We start from the raw sequence: 18,097 nt of genomic DNA, 5'->3' as shown, positions 1-18,097 counted from the left end.
TCTCACTCTGGTAGTTTGAGGTGCGCTGCGCCTGCACAAAGCGCTCGCAGGATCTTCTCTTTGTAGGTTTACGCAAGGCCTAAGGTGTTAAATTTAACCTGCTTGAAGTCAGTTAAATATTGAATTTATTAAACAAGGTTGCTTAAAAAACTATTGATCAGCTAGTGTCTCTGCACTTCTTAAAACATGGGGCAAGATTGTTCTGTATTTTACACTGGTGTAAACTGGTGTAAACCCAATGTAACTCCATTGAAGTTAATACATGCACTACCTATTTAGAGTGATATAAACAAGATCAGAGTCTAGCCCATGGTCTCTGTGTTCATGTTCCTGACTTGCCTTACTAGAGAGGCAAATGTAACCAAATGGAGACCTAAGTGCACTTCCTGGATCAACCCTGGATCTGCTCACTACAGCCATGACACTTTACCTCTCTGGAACCTGAAGTGCAATGAAGTGGCTTGAGTACAAGAAGAACTATCCCCAATCTTTGACTAAATCATAGCCAAACATATTAGGTACAGTGGGTTTGGACAGGGAAAGAAGTATTCACTTAACAGTGTTCTGGCTGAAATCACACAGGAAGTTCTCATATTCAAGTTGCTAATTTGAGAAGGGCTGCCACCAGCTAGAATGGTCAGAACTTGAAACACATACTTTTGACAAAGATTCCCTATTTATCTCCCTTTTCCAGAGTAGATGCAGACATCAACCAGTGATCTTATGCTAGCTTCAGGTGGTCTGCATAGCTTGTATTTTCAAAACACAATCTCTGCCCATACAGAGCTTGGAAAATTTTACAGGAAAAAATAAACTGGTCAACACTGAGCTCACAGTCTCCTTGGGCAGCCCTTCTCAAATTAGCAACACACAGTTGGGTCTCAGAACTACAACACAATAATATCTGACATTGAGTAACAGGAAAACAGAGAGTAATAGGAGTAAACAAATTATCTAATTGGCTGGTAGAGATATGAAGCTCTTACCCCTTTCCATGTCCCTTCCAGATAACCTTCATACATCCAAACACACATGTATTCAATGACAATTTTCCCAAATGTAGGTGACAGCAGACATGTGAAAAAGGATAAAAAATTCAGTACCTCCATTTTTACAATCATAAGTGAGGAAAATACTGTTACAAACATTTGACATTATATATAGTTATACAGCAAAGATTTGATAACTGCAGTACTATATAAAAATAACACAGCTCAGCAAAGCCAAGAAGCAGAAATTCTTTTCGGGTTTTTTTTTTCTGTCTGGAATGTTTCCAGATATGAATCTCAGAGTTACTATGTTTTTCCTTGTAACAGTGCAAGAGACTTCAACTCAGCTACCTCCTTCTCACAAGCACACCTACGGGTGGTAGTACAAACACTGGAGCGTATTCGAGAAAGAGAGAAAGCTGCACATTCTTCATGGTAATTTTTCTGTACTACAGAGCTGGGAAGGAAAGACATATTACTGTCAGTCATACCAATGACATGGCAAAATCATAAGTAGCTATTAACAGTGGGTCATTCTGGTGGGCAGGAGAGTTGTTTAAAAATGATATTTATTGGTGGTTATGAAAGTGGGAAATACAACATCTGGTGAGAATCATGTGTGAGCGGGGACAGCTTTAGTTTGTCTAAATTGTCACACTTCCACTGAAGTCAATGAAACAATGACAATTTGAATGAGCTGAGCATCTGCCCCATAGTGTGTGGAGCTACCAGTGCACCTGAAACTTGACCTGATACAACATTTTCTATTCCTGTTCTAGGATCCCAAGAGCTCTGCCAGGACACCTCAGTCCTCACTACAGAACTGAATAAGGCCACTTGCATTTTTTTTCCCCCATCAAAGTTGTTTTTCAGTGGTTTTTGTTTAAACATTTATTTATTTATGCAAAACTGAACTGCTTTCTGCCAAAAACTTCTATCTTTCATTCAAAGAATGAAGACCACAACCCCAAATTGTTACTCTTCCAATTAGCTGTGAAAAACTGAAATTTTCTTCAGGAAAAAACACCATTCAGGTCTACTCCTAATTGATGGCCAATTGTGTGCTGATTTTCAGTTGTAGAGAAGTGGGGGTGAGCATGGCAGGCCACCGAACTCACATTTATTCATGAAAAGTCAAAATAAATATCAGGAGGAAATGAGCTTTGAAGAAAGATTCCGTTTCATGCAAATACCTTTTAATAAGAAAAAATGAAGAAATACAGGAACTAGAATGAAGTAGCAGAATTCTATCAAAGTAGGTTTTCCATGTGTCTGTTCACTAGTTAAGATTAGGATTTTCAGAGGACACTAAGGAAGTTAGGTGCCCATACACTGCTAAAATTCAGTGTGATACGGACATGTAACTTCCATAGACTCCTTTGAAAAATACAGACTAAGGACCCTGCTTTTTTCTGGATTTCAGGTTATATTACAGAGACACAACTCCACCTCACCCTACTCTTTGCTGCCTATGGTACTGACTTGGAAGCAAGGAGATTACTAAACAAAGATCCTAACCCACAGAGTCATACATATCACTGAGTTCAGGCCATTGGAACCTCCTTCTCCCATTTGTTTCATGTCATCTTTATATAAATGTACAGGGAACTGAACAGGTTCACACTGTGGCTTACACATCAATGGAGAGAGCTGTGCTGTCCTCCCATAGCCAGGGTCCATCTGCTCCATTACGAGATAATCCAATCCAGTAAGAGGAATAATCCAGTTTTTGTAGGGAGTCCTGGGGGTGGGAGGCAAGAAAGAAAAGGAAAAGATTAAAACAATCCATGTTTCATCCTCCTTCTCAGTCCTTTCCATGGCCATACAGCAGTGAGGGAAGAGAATGTAAATCTTGTGCTGAGGCATCTATAGAGACTAGTTGTCTCATTATTACTACTATTTATTTGCAATATGAGCATGCCTAGAGGATCCATTCAGGATTGGGGCTCTGTTATGCATGGAACAAGAACAGGATCAGGATGAAAACAAATATTGAAATATCAGAATGTCCCAAGAGATCAAAATCTTGTTGTCTAAACAGCTCTGTTATGCACATTTTTACTGTTGCACAACAGTAAAAAGAAAATAATTGTGGTACAGGGTCTGCATGGAGTTATGGCAGGCTTATATTCAATATAAATGACATCATAAATACTTTGTAACCTTTTGCTAAAACACATGATAAAAAAAAGCCAAAACAAAATGAGTGAAAAACATTTGAAACTTAGAAGATATGTAAAATTTGAAAAATTTGCAATTTTTTGGCTTAGAGATTTTTTCCAAGGTAAAATCCCTTGCTTGCTTGTTCTTTAGATGATATTAAAAGCACTTGGAACAAGAGGGATAATTATAGGTGATAGCTTTTTATTTTGCGGTAGTTGAAGTCCAATCCTATTTCTTCCCAGGGGAAAACAAGAAAAACTCAGACAGGGAGAAAGGAATGATTCGTAAAGATAAGGAGACACAGCTTCTTTCTCTCTGTGATTGCCACTTGCAGTTTAGATCCTGGATAGATATCTCAGGAATGTCACACAGTTCCCACAACAGTATTAGCCACTTTAAGATCTGGCAAAATGTTTCCAGGATCAGGCTAACTGGTTGTTTATTTTTGGTTTGTCACAGCAGTGATGCAAGGGTAAACAGAAAACATTAGGTTCACACTCCAGGTCTTGCTGAGGATTTAGCCAAACCCGATGAATATGGTGATGTCATGTTCAGAGTTGCAAACCAGATACTATTAGATTAGGCCTGAATAAAGACTGGGAGTGGTTGGATCATTACAAAACTTAATTTCCCCAATTCAAATTTCTCCCTACTGTTACTCACACCTCCTTATCAACTGCTGTAATGGGCCACTCTCTTACCACTTCAGAAGTTATTTTTCCTCCCTTGGTATCCTGCTGTTAATTGATTTATCTCGTTAGACTGACCTCACACTTGGTAAAGCAACCTCCATCCTTTCATGTATTTATACCTGCTCCTGTATTTTTCACCTTGTGCATTTGATGAAGTGGGTTCTAGACCATGAAAGCTTATGCCCAAATAAATTTGTTAGTCTCTAAGGTGCCACAAGGACTCATTTTTTGTTGTGATGTCATGTGTTTGCCTTTTCTCCCCAATCTGGTCAGGACTTCTTGTAGATTCATGATATTAATGTAATGTTAAAGTTAGGATGTATGTCAATATTCCTGAGGATTGGAATAATACATAAACTCCTAACTTTAAAATTACATTATTATTATTATTATTTCTTGCCACTTCCTTTATTTGGAGTCAGTGACTTTTATAGCCTTCTTCCAAAACTCATGATTGTATCACAGAATATCAGGGTTGGAAGAGACCTCAGGAGATCTAGTCCAACCCCTGCTCAAAGTAGAACAAATCCCCAGATAGTGTCTTTTTTTGTATTTATACCCCAGTTCCCTAAATGGCTCCCTCAAGGATTGAACACACAACCCTGGGGTTAGCAGGCGTCTTTATCACAAACTTCACCAAACTAATTCTCTTGGAACACAATCATATACCTTCTCCAAGTCCAGAAAGACCATGCCCAGTTGCCATCTTTTTTTCTCTGTACTTCTCCATGAGGTTTTGTAAAGGAAATATGGCATCATTTATACTCCATAAATCAATAGTCACCCTTTCAAATTTCAGCTCTTCCATGCAGACCATTTTCAATAATTCCCCCCATACTTTCATAACATATAAAGTCAGTTTAATTAGGTGATTAGCACACAGTGTAATATTCCTGTACATTTAAAAATGGGAACCAGAAAGCTTTAACACCATTCATTCAGCATTTTCTCTTTCTTAAGAATATCATTAAACAGACTTGTGAAATACTTGGCACTTTCCTTTCCCAATGTCTTCAACATATCCATATGTACTTCATATGGCCTAGGTCCTTTCTCTCCCTTTTCACTTTCCTAAGTGCATCTACAAACTCTTCCTCCTGCATGCACTCTATCAGCTTTCATTTTCTTAATTCCTCCCTTGAGTGCTCCCCATTCATCACTCTCAAAATAATCACTTATTTGGAATATAAGCAAACTCATTCATATTCCTCATCTTTTCTTCATTGCCTTAGTGAGTTTGTAGATCGTCTTTTCTCCCTCACATCCTCCTCACTGGTCACATTTTTAGTTGCCACAACACTTCTTTTAGCCTTCTTTTTTTGCCTCCATATACATCATCTTATCAATGCTCAACCCACTGGCCTGCCGTTTTTTAAGAGTTACCTTTCCCTTCTCAGCTGATTCTTTAACTTGAGGATTCCACTCAACAGTTCCCTTTTTACCCATTTGGTACTGGTTTCATCACTCCTATGACTTCATGTACTGTTTCAGCAACATTAACTTCACTTTGTACCAGTTATCCTCCAGCCATTCTCCTGTGTAGTCAAGAAGACTACATATTACTTCTTTCTTAAAGATTTTTTCATTCATATCTGTAAGTTTCCACACTTAGGCCTTTTCAGCACCCAGGAGTTCAGATATTTCTGAGGTCTCAGCATTCTAAAGTCTATAAGAGGAAGTCTGTGCTGGTTCACAATGCATTCACCGGGTTTTATCTTACACTTGATTATTTATCCATCACTTCTTGATAAAAAGAAAATCAATTTAGGACTTAGGTCCTCCACTGGCATAAGTTATGATGTGGCTTTCCTTCTTTTGAAAGTGTGTGTCTGCAATCACTACATCCCATCCCAGTAATTGTTTTCCCTTCAGAGTTTTTGATTCCAATGCAGTGCCCCCCATGGACTGTTTCATATACAGCCTTTTCAGTTCCAACATGTGCATTTAGACCTGCTCTGATAATTATCTCCTCATTAAGTGATATGTTTCCAATAAGGCATCTTGAAAAACTCCTCTTTTACCATTTGATCATCTCCCAACTGTGGTGCATACTCACTTACTATATTGATAGTTACCTCTTCCCAATAATTTAACACTCATCAGTTAGTCTGACCTTCTGGTAACCTCTATCACGTGCCTCTGCATGGTTTAAACCAGAATTGTTTCAGATCATTCTGGGAGTTTTCCCACATAAACATGTGTACTATACTCAAGGAAATTATATATAGTATCCTAACAAACTTGCCATGTGTAATTTGGAATATATAAGAGGTTATATAAAAAGTAAAATAGACTCTACCAGCTCCTCTTTGCTGTCTATCTTCAGCAGTCTGGAGCCCAGAGAAGAGCAATACTCTTTACATTCAAACCAAGTTTTCATTTTAGTAGAGAAGTAGTAACAGTCCTCGCCATTTTGCATCCAGTCATCCTTTGAACAGATTCTGCATTTGTTTCCTTCAAAAGAAAACAAATAGATTGGTCAGATTTCTATGTTCCTGTATGTAATGAAGTTAAAGATTGGCATCTTCTGACTAACAAATCATTCCAAAACCTACAAGGAACATTACTGACACTCCACTGTCTGATTGCACAGTGTGCAGAGTCACTTTGCTGCTGACAAGCTCATTCTCCTTTCAACCATAAAGACTTTTTTTTTTATCTTGTTTTGTGGTACTGTAAATGTGAAGGAGGAAAGAGGATTACAGTCCCTGATGCATGGCTCAGATCTTTGTCAATTCCTAGTTTAAATCTAGACTAGAATCCATGCAAATCTGTCTGGCACAGAAAGTATCTTGTGACATAAAATGTCATGCAAGTAACAGAGAACCCTGAGTGGTTGTGTGCTGCCCTCTAAGAACATTCTGTTTGCATTCAGGCACATGGTACAGGGCATGGGAATTCTATTCAGTTTATTTTGCCAAATCATTGAAAACTCCATGTCATGTGTGAAAGTAGAAAGTAGAATGAATTATATTGTAAAAATAAGAAGACTGGATTAAAGAAATGTTGTATGTACCTTTAAGCAGAAATAAGAAATGTTGAAATACAGGTGCCAGGAAAAGAAACATTAGGCATAAACAAGGGTGCTAATGGCAAAACATTAACAGAAGATCGGTAATAGTTAGTAAGGAAATAAGATATGCATGCTTAGCCCAGGTAAACCTATCAGATTCTGCTAGCTTTGTTATCTTGCTAAGTACTCACCCTTTTATCTGTATAAATAAGATAGTAGGGTATGGCTACACTAGCACTTTACAGCGCTGCAACTTTCGCGCTCAGGGGTGTGAACTGATTACACCCTCAATGTAATCAGTGCCGCTGCGCTGGGAGTGCGGCTCCCAGCGCTGCAAGCTACACCCGTAGAGGATGTGGTTTACGTGCAGCACTGGGAGAGCTTTCTCCCAGCGCTGGCACTCCGACCACACTCACACTTCAAAGCGCTGCTGCGGTAACGGTCCTGCAGCGCTGCCGCGGCAGCGCTTTGAAATTTCAGGTGTAGCCATACCCTGTGTCTTGCATGGTGCTGACATTGTCTGGATGTTATTAGCAGAGCGCTGTGCTAATAAAACTGAGTCGTCTGACAAACTATGAGTCCTGAGTCTAACTCTGACACATGTCATAGCTCCTGAAGATGAAGCACTGTAGGTAGATGATAATGTGGGCTATGACCAATTATTGTGACTGACATTCATACAGGAATTTCCATACAAAGAACCAAAAGTGCACCACAATATGAATATTAGGTGATTGCTTAAAGAAACACTGAAATGCAAAAATTGGTAAACTGTGTAGTCCCACTGCCTTCAATGAGCACTGGATTGGGCGCCAGTTCCCTAATAATATGCATCCTATCATGGCTGTAACAGTGAACATAAAACTATTTGCACTAAACTCATTTTCCTAATGACTATAAATCCAGTATTTAAATTGTGGTCTCTGGACATGAACAGCTGGGGTATTAATTCCAACTATGCCCCTCAGTTTCCTTGTTCATTTGGAAACAGATCACACAGAACTAGGGCCTGGTTTATGGAAGTGCTGAGCACACACACTCTCATACATTTCAGTGTTCATTTGGGTACTCAGCTCACCTGAATATAAGCTTCAATTACCATGCCAATTGCTTCTATATTGTATTGAATCCTCCTGTTCAGAGGTGGATTAATAATAGTCATTGCATAATGTATTCAACACATTTTGAAATATTTAAAAAAACACCCCTTTTTCCTGTCTTCACTTGTAATGTATTTTAAGTCTTATTGTGAGTTGTTAGGCTGTATCTTTGCAGAACAGGGCCAAAGGAGCACTTAGACAGACAGTTGCTAATAAGGACAAGGATAAAAGGGTTCTACTGTAATTAAACTAATTAAATGAGGTGCAAAAAACATCAAAATGAATGGCTATATAGCTCTTTGTTTAGAAAGCATATTCATTTGAGACCTGACTCAAAGGTCCTGGATTATAACCGGGGAGACTGGCTGGTTCCCCTGACGCTCCCTCGGTGCATGGGGCTCTCCAGGTCTTGTACTCCCCGGCGTGTACTACAGGAAGTGAAGGCCGCTTTGCCGCCTGCTGCTCGGGTTTACCTCGACCAGGTCTTGCACGAGGGCATGCCCTGCCCACCCTCCACCTGGGCCCTCCGGACCTTTTCATTGGGTCCCTGCCCTATGGACCCAACCGGCCCCCCTACTCCTTCTCTGCAAGCTGGGTGCACGATCTGCAGCCAGTCCAGTTCCAAACCGTGCCAAGGAAACATCTCTACACGCTCGTGCTCCACACCCTTCACTTCCTCACCCTCATGTCCTGCCCCGACACAAAGTGGCGGGACCTCCTGCCACATCTGGAAGGTGAGGAGCCCCTGTGGGCCAGCCTATACTCCACCCTGGTCCCGAGGCCCGCCGGGGATATCATTTGGCAGCTCCTTCATGGGGTCATGAGCACAGGCGTGTATTTGGTACAGTTTACCCTTGTCCCAGACACCTGCCCCTTCTGCAGAGTGAGGGATACCCTGGCGCACATTTACTTAGAATGCACCAGGTTGCAGCCCCTATACCGGCTCCTCACCAATATACTGTTGTGTTTCTGGCTGCACTTTCCCCCTCACCTCCTTCTCTATGCACTCCCTATCCGTGGCCCTACAAAGTCACGGGACCTCCTGGTCAACCTCCTCCTCGCTCTGGCTAAAACGGCCATCTACAAAACCAGGGAGAGGATGGTGGCCAATGGAGACTCCTGTGACTGTGGGGTTTGTTTCTAATCTTCTGGCCGCTCACGTATCTGGGCAGAAGCATCCACTGGCTCCATTGATGCCTTCGAGGAGCAATAGGAGCTGTCTGGGGTTCTCTGCTCGGTGTCCCCGTCAGGCTCACAGTTTATTTCAGTCTGAAGTGACATATGAGGAACACACAGTAGTTGCCATTAGAAGGCCATAGACTGGTACCTTTTGACTGTAAGAACTGCAAAGACTTAGAAAACTCTGCATTCTTGGCCTGAAGATCTTCCTTTTCCTGAGAGGTTTTCTCCTGAATTTCTTGTAGCTTCTGGATGAGGTTTCCCAGAATTTCCTGCTGGTAAGTGAGATTTTCCAGAATTTCCTGCTGCTGGGTGAACTTTTCCTGCCATCTGTTTGCTTGATAGGAAATGAAAAAAGTTAAATTCACAATAGAACTACACCAAAAAGTGTCCTTCAAAACTAAATTATGGTTTACAATATAGAGATACAATTTAAAAAATGCCTTTAACTGTCGCATAGAGCCATAGCTGGTACGAGGCAGCTGTGAAGCTATATGTGTGGCCCAGGGACCATTTGGTGCCAACCAGCAGAGGACACAGGGTTGAATACACTTTTATAGGGATTTCCTGGGTTAGACATCTGCATAACTATTAATCAAAGGGTTACATGTGACGTCTGTACGAAGAGCCAGTAGCTCATTGGTCATCATGATCATTGCAAAATATATGTATAGATGATATTTAAGACATTATGTAGCTACACTGATAATTATGTTGTTAATGTCTTGGAGTCACAGCAGCTCACCAACAGGCAACATGCCTTAGAAATGTTCCTTTCAGGGAGGAAGTAATAGACACCTATCTCCCTGTCTGGTCATTTGTGTATTGCAAACATCACAATAGATGCCTATTTACGTATTGAGAGACTGTGAAATCTACAAGAGAAAATCTACAGGAAGGCAAACAGCAGTGGGGTGTCCTGTTCATGAATAAAACCAAAAGATTATTTTGATAAATCTTGGTGGGCAATGGGATGCACTGAATCCTTTGCTTAAGAGTCAGTCTGGCAGTGTGCTTGTCTCATGAAAGGAGGGTCACTGCCAGACTGGCTGCAAGGATTTTGGGTGAGCAATATTCTACAAGTCTTGAGAATAGCATGTCAATAAAGTCTAGGCATTTGAAAGTGTGTTATGATTGTTATTTTATATGTAACCATTTGTTTCCAGTATTTCTACTTGCTACAACTTGAATCATTATGCTTTGTTAAATATACTTTTATTTGATTTCATTATGCGCATATCTAAGTTCTGTGTGCTAAGCAGAGCCGTGATCTGAGGAGAAACTGGTGAGCTGGGGTACACTGCTTCTTTGGAAGCAACAAATCAGTGAACACTGTGAGCACCCAGTGGAGCAGGGGCTGGACACTCCAGAGAGACACTTTGAAGCAGAGCCGTAACTAGGAATTTTTGCGCCCGAGGCAAGAATATAAAATTGTGACCTCCCGCAGGGCCAGCTCTTCAGCAGCAATTTGGCAGTGGGTCCCTCAGTCCCTCTTGGAGGGAAGGGCCTGCTGCCAAATTGCCACTGAAGAATGAATGAAGAGGTGGTGGTAAAGCCTGTGATTTTTGGGGGTCTAACTCATCATTTTTGACTGCTTGGGCTGGTAATGTTGCTTCCAAGATGGTCTTTGGTTCTAATCCAGTTCCATTCCAGAATGGGACTCACAGATTAAGAGAGGAGGGAGGTGCTGGATATCAGCAGTGGCCACTAGGGATCAGCATGTGTCCTGAGAATGCTGGGAGTTCAGGTTTGGAGGGCAGGATCGTGGTGGCAGGTTTGTAGAAATTTTAGTGGTGCCCAGAACCCACCCCTACCCAAACTCCACCCCCTCACCTGCCTAAGGCTCTGGGATGGAGTTTGGGTGAGGTCGGAGGTCTGGGGTGCAGACTCTAGGCTGGGGCAGGGGGTTGGGGTGCAGCCTCTGGGAGGTGGTTTGGGGATGGGAGGGGTGCAGAGGGATGGAGTGCAGGGGTAAGAGCTGTGGGGTGTGGCTGAAGATGAGAGGTTTGGAGTGTGGGAGGGGCTCAGGGCTGGGGCAGAGGGGTGGGGGTGTGGGGTGAGGGCTCTGGCTGGGACTGGGGATGAGATGTTTGGGGTGCTGGAAGGGCTCAGGGCTCGGGCAGAGGGATGAGGGTGGGGTGAGGGTGTGAAAGCTCTGACTGGGGGTGTGGACTCTGGGGTGGGGCAGGGCTGGGGATGAGTTTGGGGTGCAAGCAGACTGCTCCAGGACAGGGGCCAGAGAGGAGGACTCCCCCTAGCCCTTTCCCTGCCGGCAGCAGCAAGCTCTGGGGGAGCAGGCCCCACTTTCCTGCCCCCCCAGAAGCACACTAATCCCCACCACTGTCACTGTATGTGCTCCTAGGGCCCCTCACAGGTCCAGGAATCTCCCTTGCTTCCCCCGTGGTGGGTGCCTGGGGGTTCTGCATGTGCCTCCTCCCCGCTGTTGTCCCTGACTGTAGCCTCACTGTGTTGAGGGATGGGGCTGCCTCCTTGCCCAGCATGGGGCAGGAGCAGTGACTGCGGGTGTGGGGGGCACTGTGCTGCTGGAGAGTCCCATTGGAAAATGAAAGGGTCTGAGGGGGAAAGGCAGGCTCACAGTCTGTCCTGGCAGTGGAGAGGGGAGCACTAGCACCCTGCGGCAGCAGTTACTGCAGGGGAAAGACAAGGACTCTGTGCTCGGGGCAGGGGAAATGCGGGGGGGGAGGGACAAGTTGGGGCTGGGAGATACTCGAGGGAGGCATGCGGGGCGGCAGGAGGGGCCGGGGGGGAGATCACCTGGGTTATAAATATCTCTGTGCCAGCATTTTTTTTTCTTTTCTCTCCACCGCTTTCTGCACCCCTCCCCCGACTTTATGTGCCCAAGGCAAGTGCCTCACTCGCCTCGCCCTTGTTAAGGCACTGCTTTGAGGGTTTGAGGGTTACTGCTCTGAGGGTTACTGCTAACCTGAAGAGTGAAGCCTAGAGGGGAGTGTTTGTGTTGGCCATGGCCGGTGGAGATGGGAGCTGACCTATGACAGGCAAATACAAGGCTTCTTCCCCCCAAGGACAGGTGGTAGCTCAGTGTCTCACAACCCTGGGTACCCCAAAGAAACATTAAAATGTGGTTGGACCCCAGTCTCCCCCTCTCAATTAGCAGGAAGGATGATTCAGTTGAGGGGTAAGGGAGTGTTTCCAGAACTACTGTGTGTTTTGGAAGAAGTAGTTAGGAGAATAGAGGATCAAGGTTTCCTGTAAAACAGAAGCAGGGGGAAATCTGCAATGTGGTCTTTGATAAAGAGAGCACTATCCTGATCCTCTGGAAGCCCAATTTACCTTCACAAGATTCTCACTCAGTTTCTTGCAAATCACACCATGCAACAGTGAAGCATGAGCAAAGACTATCAAACAGTATTTCCCTGTCGCTGGTGAGACAGGACTCTGTGTCCGTAGTTTTGGCTGAACTCTCCCTGCATACATGTATTGTGGTGAAAAGTGCCAAACTAACAAATCTGGAAACTAAAATTCATTTGATATCAATAGACCAGTAAGTTACTTGCAGTGACACCATCGTAATTGAGCCTTGGCTTTGTCTTAGAAGGGCCACCTGTGGGGTGACTGTAGAGCTCAGTTTCTGAGACTGATGGAAGAGATATGTTGAAGATTGGGGATGCGAATGGAGGAGGCAAGTTGAAGAGCAGGGCTGTGGAGGAGCATGGGACAATATGCTGTGACATAGGAGTGGTGTCTGGGAGTGAGGATCTAGGGGAGCAAAGATTGGATGGTGGTCAGAGGGAAATATGTGACGGAAATGGAATTGTAAGAACTATGGAATGGAGTATCAGAGGAGCATGGTGGAGACATGGGCCTGAAGCTGGGAGACAGTCTTGAGCAGGAAAGGAAAAGGGAGAAGCTCTCCACTCTGGGAAGTTTCTCATCTGTGGTTTGTCAAAGGGTCTCTGTTCTGAGAAGAGTTCTTCAGAGTGGTATGAACCCCCACTCTGAACCTTAGCGTCCAAAAGATGGGGTACCAGCATGAACCCCCCTAAGCTTAATTACTCGCTTAGAAATGTTAGAGCTGCCACCACCCAAAAATATAGTGTTTTGGGGCACTTTCTGGCCCCCAAACCCTTCCCTTGGGACCCAAGACCCAAAATCCCTTGGGTTCTCACAACAAGGGAAATAAACCATTCCCCCCTCCTTTCTTCTCACAGATTCTCCTCTCTCTGGTAACACTGGGAGATTCCTGTGATTCAACTTCTTGAATCTTAAAAAGAGAGGAAATTTCACCTTCTCCCCTTCTCTCCCCTCCCAGACTCTTCCTCAGAGAGAGACAGTAATCTTAACACAGAGAGAAATCGGCTTTTCCTCCCACTTCTCTCCTTCCTCCCACAAATTCCCTGGTGAGTGCAGACTCCCTCCCCTTGGGTCTTACACAAGATAACCAAAAAATCAATCAGGTCTTAAAAAGAAAAGCTTTTAATAAAAGAAAGAAAAAGTAAAAGTTGTCTCTGTAAATCAAGATGGAAAATTTTGCAGGTCTTTTCAGTTATAGACACCAGGAGAATCCTCCCCCCAGCACAAAGTACAATGTTGCCAGCAACAAGATAAACTTTCCAGGCAAATACTACATTTTGCAAAATAAAGACAGCAAACAAAAAGACTAACCACCTTTCTAACTGGTACTTACTAAATTGAACAGAAGAGGCTGTTTTAGAAACTTGGAGATATCTGCTTACATGTCTGGTCCCTTTCAGAACCCAGAGAGAACAGAGAACAAAGAAAACAGCACAAAACAAAGACTTTCCTCCACTGAGGTTTGAAAGTATCTTGTCTCCTGATTGGTCCTCTGGTCAGGTGTTAGCCAGGTTTACTGGACTTGTTAACCCTTTACTATCTGTTTATGACATATGGAACGGAGTATCAGAGGAGCATGGTGGAGATATTGGCCTGGAGCTGGGAGACAGTCTTGAGCAGGAAAGGAAAAGGGAGAAGCTCTCCACTCTGGGAAGTTTCTCATCTGTGGTTTGCCAGAGGATCTCTGTTCTGACCCGAGTTCTTCAGAGTGTGACTTAGATCCAACGACCATTTGCTGTTCGTCAGAGCAGAGATGCCCCTTTCACAAACCACAGGGGTTAACCAGAAAAGAGAACTGGTCTATCCCACTAGTGTCTTCCAGGCCCTACCCAGTTCAACTATCATTTGTGGCCAAGACTCCACACATGTGATTCTGACACCCCCTGTCTACTCATGTGTCCATTCACCCACATGCCCTCTCTCCTCAGCCTCTCACCCCACTTATTTCCCTGTGCAGCTGCTCTGCTGTTTACCAGAGGAACAATGGGTGACTGGGGATGCTGGGGAGGGCAGGAATGTGAGTGGGAAGGTGGGGAGTTATGGGTTTCTGGGGACGTGTGCTGGGATCTGGGTGGGTGAGATCAGAGGTGTGTGTTGAGTATGGAAGCAATAAGAGTGACCTCCATTTTATGTGAATTATACACAGACAGCCCCATTTCAACCATGTTCCTGTTCTATGTCTAATCCCATCTGTGTGAAACACCATTTACACAAAACACATTTTATACTCAAGAAACAGATTATATTAATGTTGCTATATACATTTTTACATTTTAAAGTTTAACTATTTTGCCTATATCTGAGTTATAGTGAAGCTGAGTAAATGACAAAGTAGTGACAGGAAAACATGGGCAAATTTAAAAGGAACTATCTTGATTTTTAAAGAATTTCAAAGATATTTCATTGAAAATGCAAAGAACATTAAATAGACTCTTGAAGAGATATTGACTCATATTTGGAGACTTAAATTAATCATTTAAGAGTGAAGCTAAGGGAATTTAATCCCACTTTAAGTGGAAATGTAATCAAAACCTTAACTGTGCTAAATTAGTGCTCAGGCTTCCACTTTGAATGATTCCCATACAGTTTTGCAATGGTTCAGGTCACTTCTAAAGCCCTGATCCTGCACAGGGCTCTGTGTAGGGGGATCCTGGAGATTCTTTGAGCTCATTGCAGCATTGTAGCCTTAGTGCCTTCGTAGGATGGACTCACCCTCAGCACCCAGGATCCCAAGCACTACCAGCAACACCAGGCAGAAGATCCCAAGAGTCAGTGCAATGAGCTGCCACCGAGGAGATGGAGTGTCTGAAAGAAAGCAGACAGGGCCAAGCCAGGCAGTGAAAACAGTATCTTGTCTCTGAGAGTGGACATTACCAGATTGATCCAGAAGAAAGTTTAATGTCCCTGTGAGAATCAGGATCCAGACACTGCAAGGGGAGAGAGAACAGGGGGTCTCAACCACAAATAATAAGAAATTCAATAAACTGGTTGGATGCAATGTTACTGTGTATAAAAATATGTCAAATAAGGTCTTTTATTGAAAGCGTGTAATGTTCTGAACTTGATGGTCATTTTGAGACGTGTATGTGTCATAAATAGATAGCTAAGGGTTAATGTTTCTTTTACCTGTAAAGGCTTAACAAAGGGAACCAAACACCTGACCAGAGGACCAATCAGGAAACTAGATTTTTCAAAGGGGGGGGATTTTTGGGTCTGAGTCTTTTGTTTGTCTTCAGCTATTGAGAAGCTTCTTTCTATCGTCTTATCTTCTGTTTCCAACTTGTAAGTACAGGTAGAAAAAACAATATAGGCTTTTATGTTGTTTTGGGTGTATTTACATGTGTGTAACTTGCTGGAATGTTTCAAATTGGATATCTTTTTGAATCAGACTGTTTATTCATATTTTCTTATAAGCAATAGCCCTGTATTGTCATCTTGATGGCAGAGATAATTATATCTTATGTTTTTTTCTTTCTTTTTATATAAAGTTTTCTTTTTAAACTTGTTTGAGTTTCTCTCTGGTTAGGTTAAGGAAAACAAGGGAGGGAAACACTAATTCTCTTTGTGTTAGATCTATGGAGGTAAGCCAGGCAGCACCAGGGATTGAAGTGGAGGGGGAAAAGAGATAAAATCATCTCTGTTTCCTTGTGTTTGAGGTTTGTCTCTTTGTGGAAGAGAGGGGACATGCTTCTTGGTATTGTGATGTAAAGAGATTGCATCAATACTCTCAGGTTAGCCCAGAGAGGAAAGTCTGGGTGGGAGAGGGAGGGGGAAGGGAAGTGGGTTATTTCCCTTGGGTAAGACTCAGAGCTTCTGGGTCTTGGGGGTCTCTCCAGGGAAGGTTTGGGGAGACCAGAGGGGGCCAAAACCCTGGAAATTTTGGATGGTGGCAGCGAGATAAGATCCAAGCTGGTAATTAAGGGTGGAGGTTCATGCTAAGCACCCAGATTTTGGACGTTAAGGTCCAGATTTGGGACAGAGGCTTATTACAGTATGCAGCCTGTGAATTTTTGTATTTGTGTAGAATATAAAACTGTGCTCCTAATCTGTGCTGCAACATTCAGCTCTGCCTCACAACAGGGAGGTGGTCACCCTATAGGGAGGAGCTGCCTCCACAACCAGAAGAGACTAGCTTCATGTACCTAGTTTTGTACAACCTGGGAAAAGAAACATGATGGGCCATTAGAATAATGGGAACACATTAAGGCAACCTGGCTAGAATTTCCCCACCCTAAATCCACATGCCAGGAGAAAATAAAAAGAAAAAAGTCTTAAAAAGAGGGCTTGAAACTGAAGCTTTTATCTAGAAAATGAGGGCCAGCATTTAGGTGTGGTACTGTACAGGAAAGACTGGATCCCCTTTCTGACAGGGGGCATGCTGGGAAACTGCACAAAGGCACTAGGGTGACTTGCATTACAAAGCTGTGTCTTTTTGTTTATTTTCTGTGTGACTTGTATGTTTTTGCCTCCCTTTCTATTTTTGTCTTTGAGTCTGATTTTTCTGTTAAATAAACCTTTTGTTCATTTTTCCCCAGGCAGGTCTCTGTTGTGAAAACTGTATAGAGTGTATGTACCAAAGTGAACTGACAACTGGAGGCAGGTTTCACTCCTTCAGGGGTGATGAACAAGAAGGAAAAAGTCCAAGTGCCTGGGAGTTAAAAACTCAGGGTAGATGTATTTGGGGAGATTTGGTTCCAGAAGGGCTGGTGAGGTCACCCTTCAAGGAATAACTAGTCTGGTGGAAGTCAGGGGGAGACCTTCATGTTTGTAGGCTGGCTACTGGTGTCAGGACTCTGAGCCATAGCAGCATAGCATTAAGGCACCCAAATATATAAGGAAGGATGAGAGTAACCCCTTTCTGGTCTGAATGATTCCCAAAATGTCACAGCCCACCTCCTATAACAGACAATTATAGAATTAGCTGCCCATACGGGAAGCTTCATCCTAACCCCAGACAGTTGGCGGTTGACTTCTGCTTGTTACACAAGGGGATTTACAGAGGAAAAAAAAGAAAATAAATTAATCCAGACCAGTAATAGGTGATTGGATGATTGCTCAGCCCAGCAGCCAATGAGAATGACTGGAGAAGACAGACAATCCTTTTAGCTTCCAGATCTGTGACCTTCCCCCACCATGCACGATTACTTCTTCCATTTGGCATTCAAGGCTGTGATCAGGTCTCAGTAACTTGCCATTGGCAGAAACGCTAGAGTACAATGAATTAAAATTTTGAATTCTGACATATAATATCAAGGAAAGTTACTGGAGAAAGAGGTATGACTCTGGGTTGTAAAATAGCAATATGTACAGCATTAGCAGCTTGTTACATATAGTACCTTTGCTTTTGGTCTTCTCTGTTTTTCTACTTTGCTGTTGAGCAGAAGTGTGAAATTTCAGTTCTGTGTAGGTCACTTCCTGCTCACTCATTTCTGGTGGAATATAAGATATAATGTTTAAACTAATTTAGCGGATGGAGGTCACTGATGAGATTATTAGGGCTGTTAATTAATCACAGATAACTCACATAAATAACTCAAAAAAATTAATCGGGATTTTAAAAATTAATTGTGATTAATCACAGTTTAATTGCACTATTGAATAATAGAATACCAATTGAAGATTATTAAA

At 42.9% G+C, this 18,097-nt stretch overlaps 1 protein-coding gene across 1 annotated transcript; it reads right to left on the bottom strand.

The window, feature by feature from the left end:
• Positions 1–1,295: 1,295 nt before the first annotated feature.
• On the bottom strand, positions 1,296–17,896 carry LOC142046140 (C-type lectin domain family 1 member A-like). Its single transcript, XM_075061884.1, has 6 exons — positions 17,806–17,896; positions 15,182–15,274; positions 9,285–9,473; positions 6,144–6,298; positions 2,624–2,730; positions 1,296–1,446 (listed from the first exon to the last, which is right to left on the bottom strand). Exons 1-6 carry the CDS (start codon positions 17,894–17,896, stop codon positions 1,296–1,298), a joined length of 786 nt encoding a protein of 261 aa, XP_074917985.1.
• Positions 17,897–18,097: the final 201 nt, after the last annotated feature.

The sequence above is a fragment of the Chelonoidis abingdonii genome, chromosome 1, assembly GCF_003597395.2.
Source record: "Chelonoidis abingdonii isolate Lonesome George chromosome 1, CheloAbing_2.0, whole genome shotgun sequence".
Classification (NCBI taxonomy): domain Eukaryota; kingdom Metazoa; phylum Chordata; order Testudines; family Testudinidae; genus Chelonoidis; species Chelonoidis abingdonii.
This window is presented reverse-complemented; position numbering and strand designations above follow the sequence as displayed.

What these genes read in the sequence shown, in the direction of transcription:
- LOC142046140 (XM_075061884.1), bottom strand. Translation starts at nt 17,896, where the DNA reads ATGAGTGAGCAGGAAGTGACCTACACAGAACTGAAATTTCACACTTCT. An exon ending in TGGGATCCTGGGTGCTGAGG is followed by an intron (nt 9,474 to 15,181) that starts GTGAGTCCATCC and finishes TTTCCTATCAAG; the next exon opens with CAAACAGATGGCAGGAAAAG. An exon ending in GCAGTTCTTACAGTCAAAAG is followed by an intron (nt 6,299 to 9,284) that starts GTACCAGTCTAT and finishes TTTCTTTTGAAG; the next exon opens with GAAACAAATGCAGAATCTGT.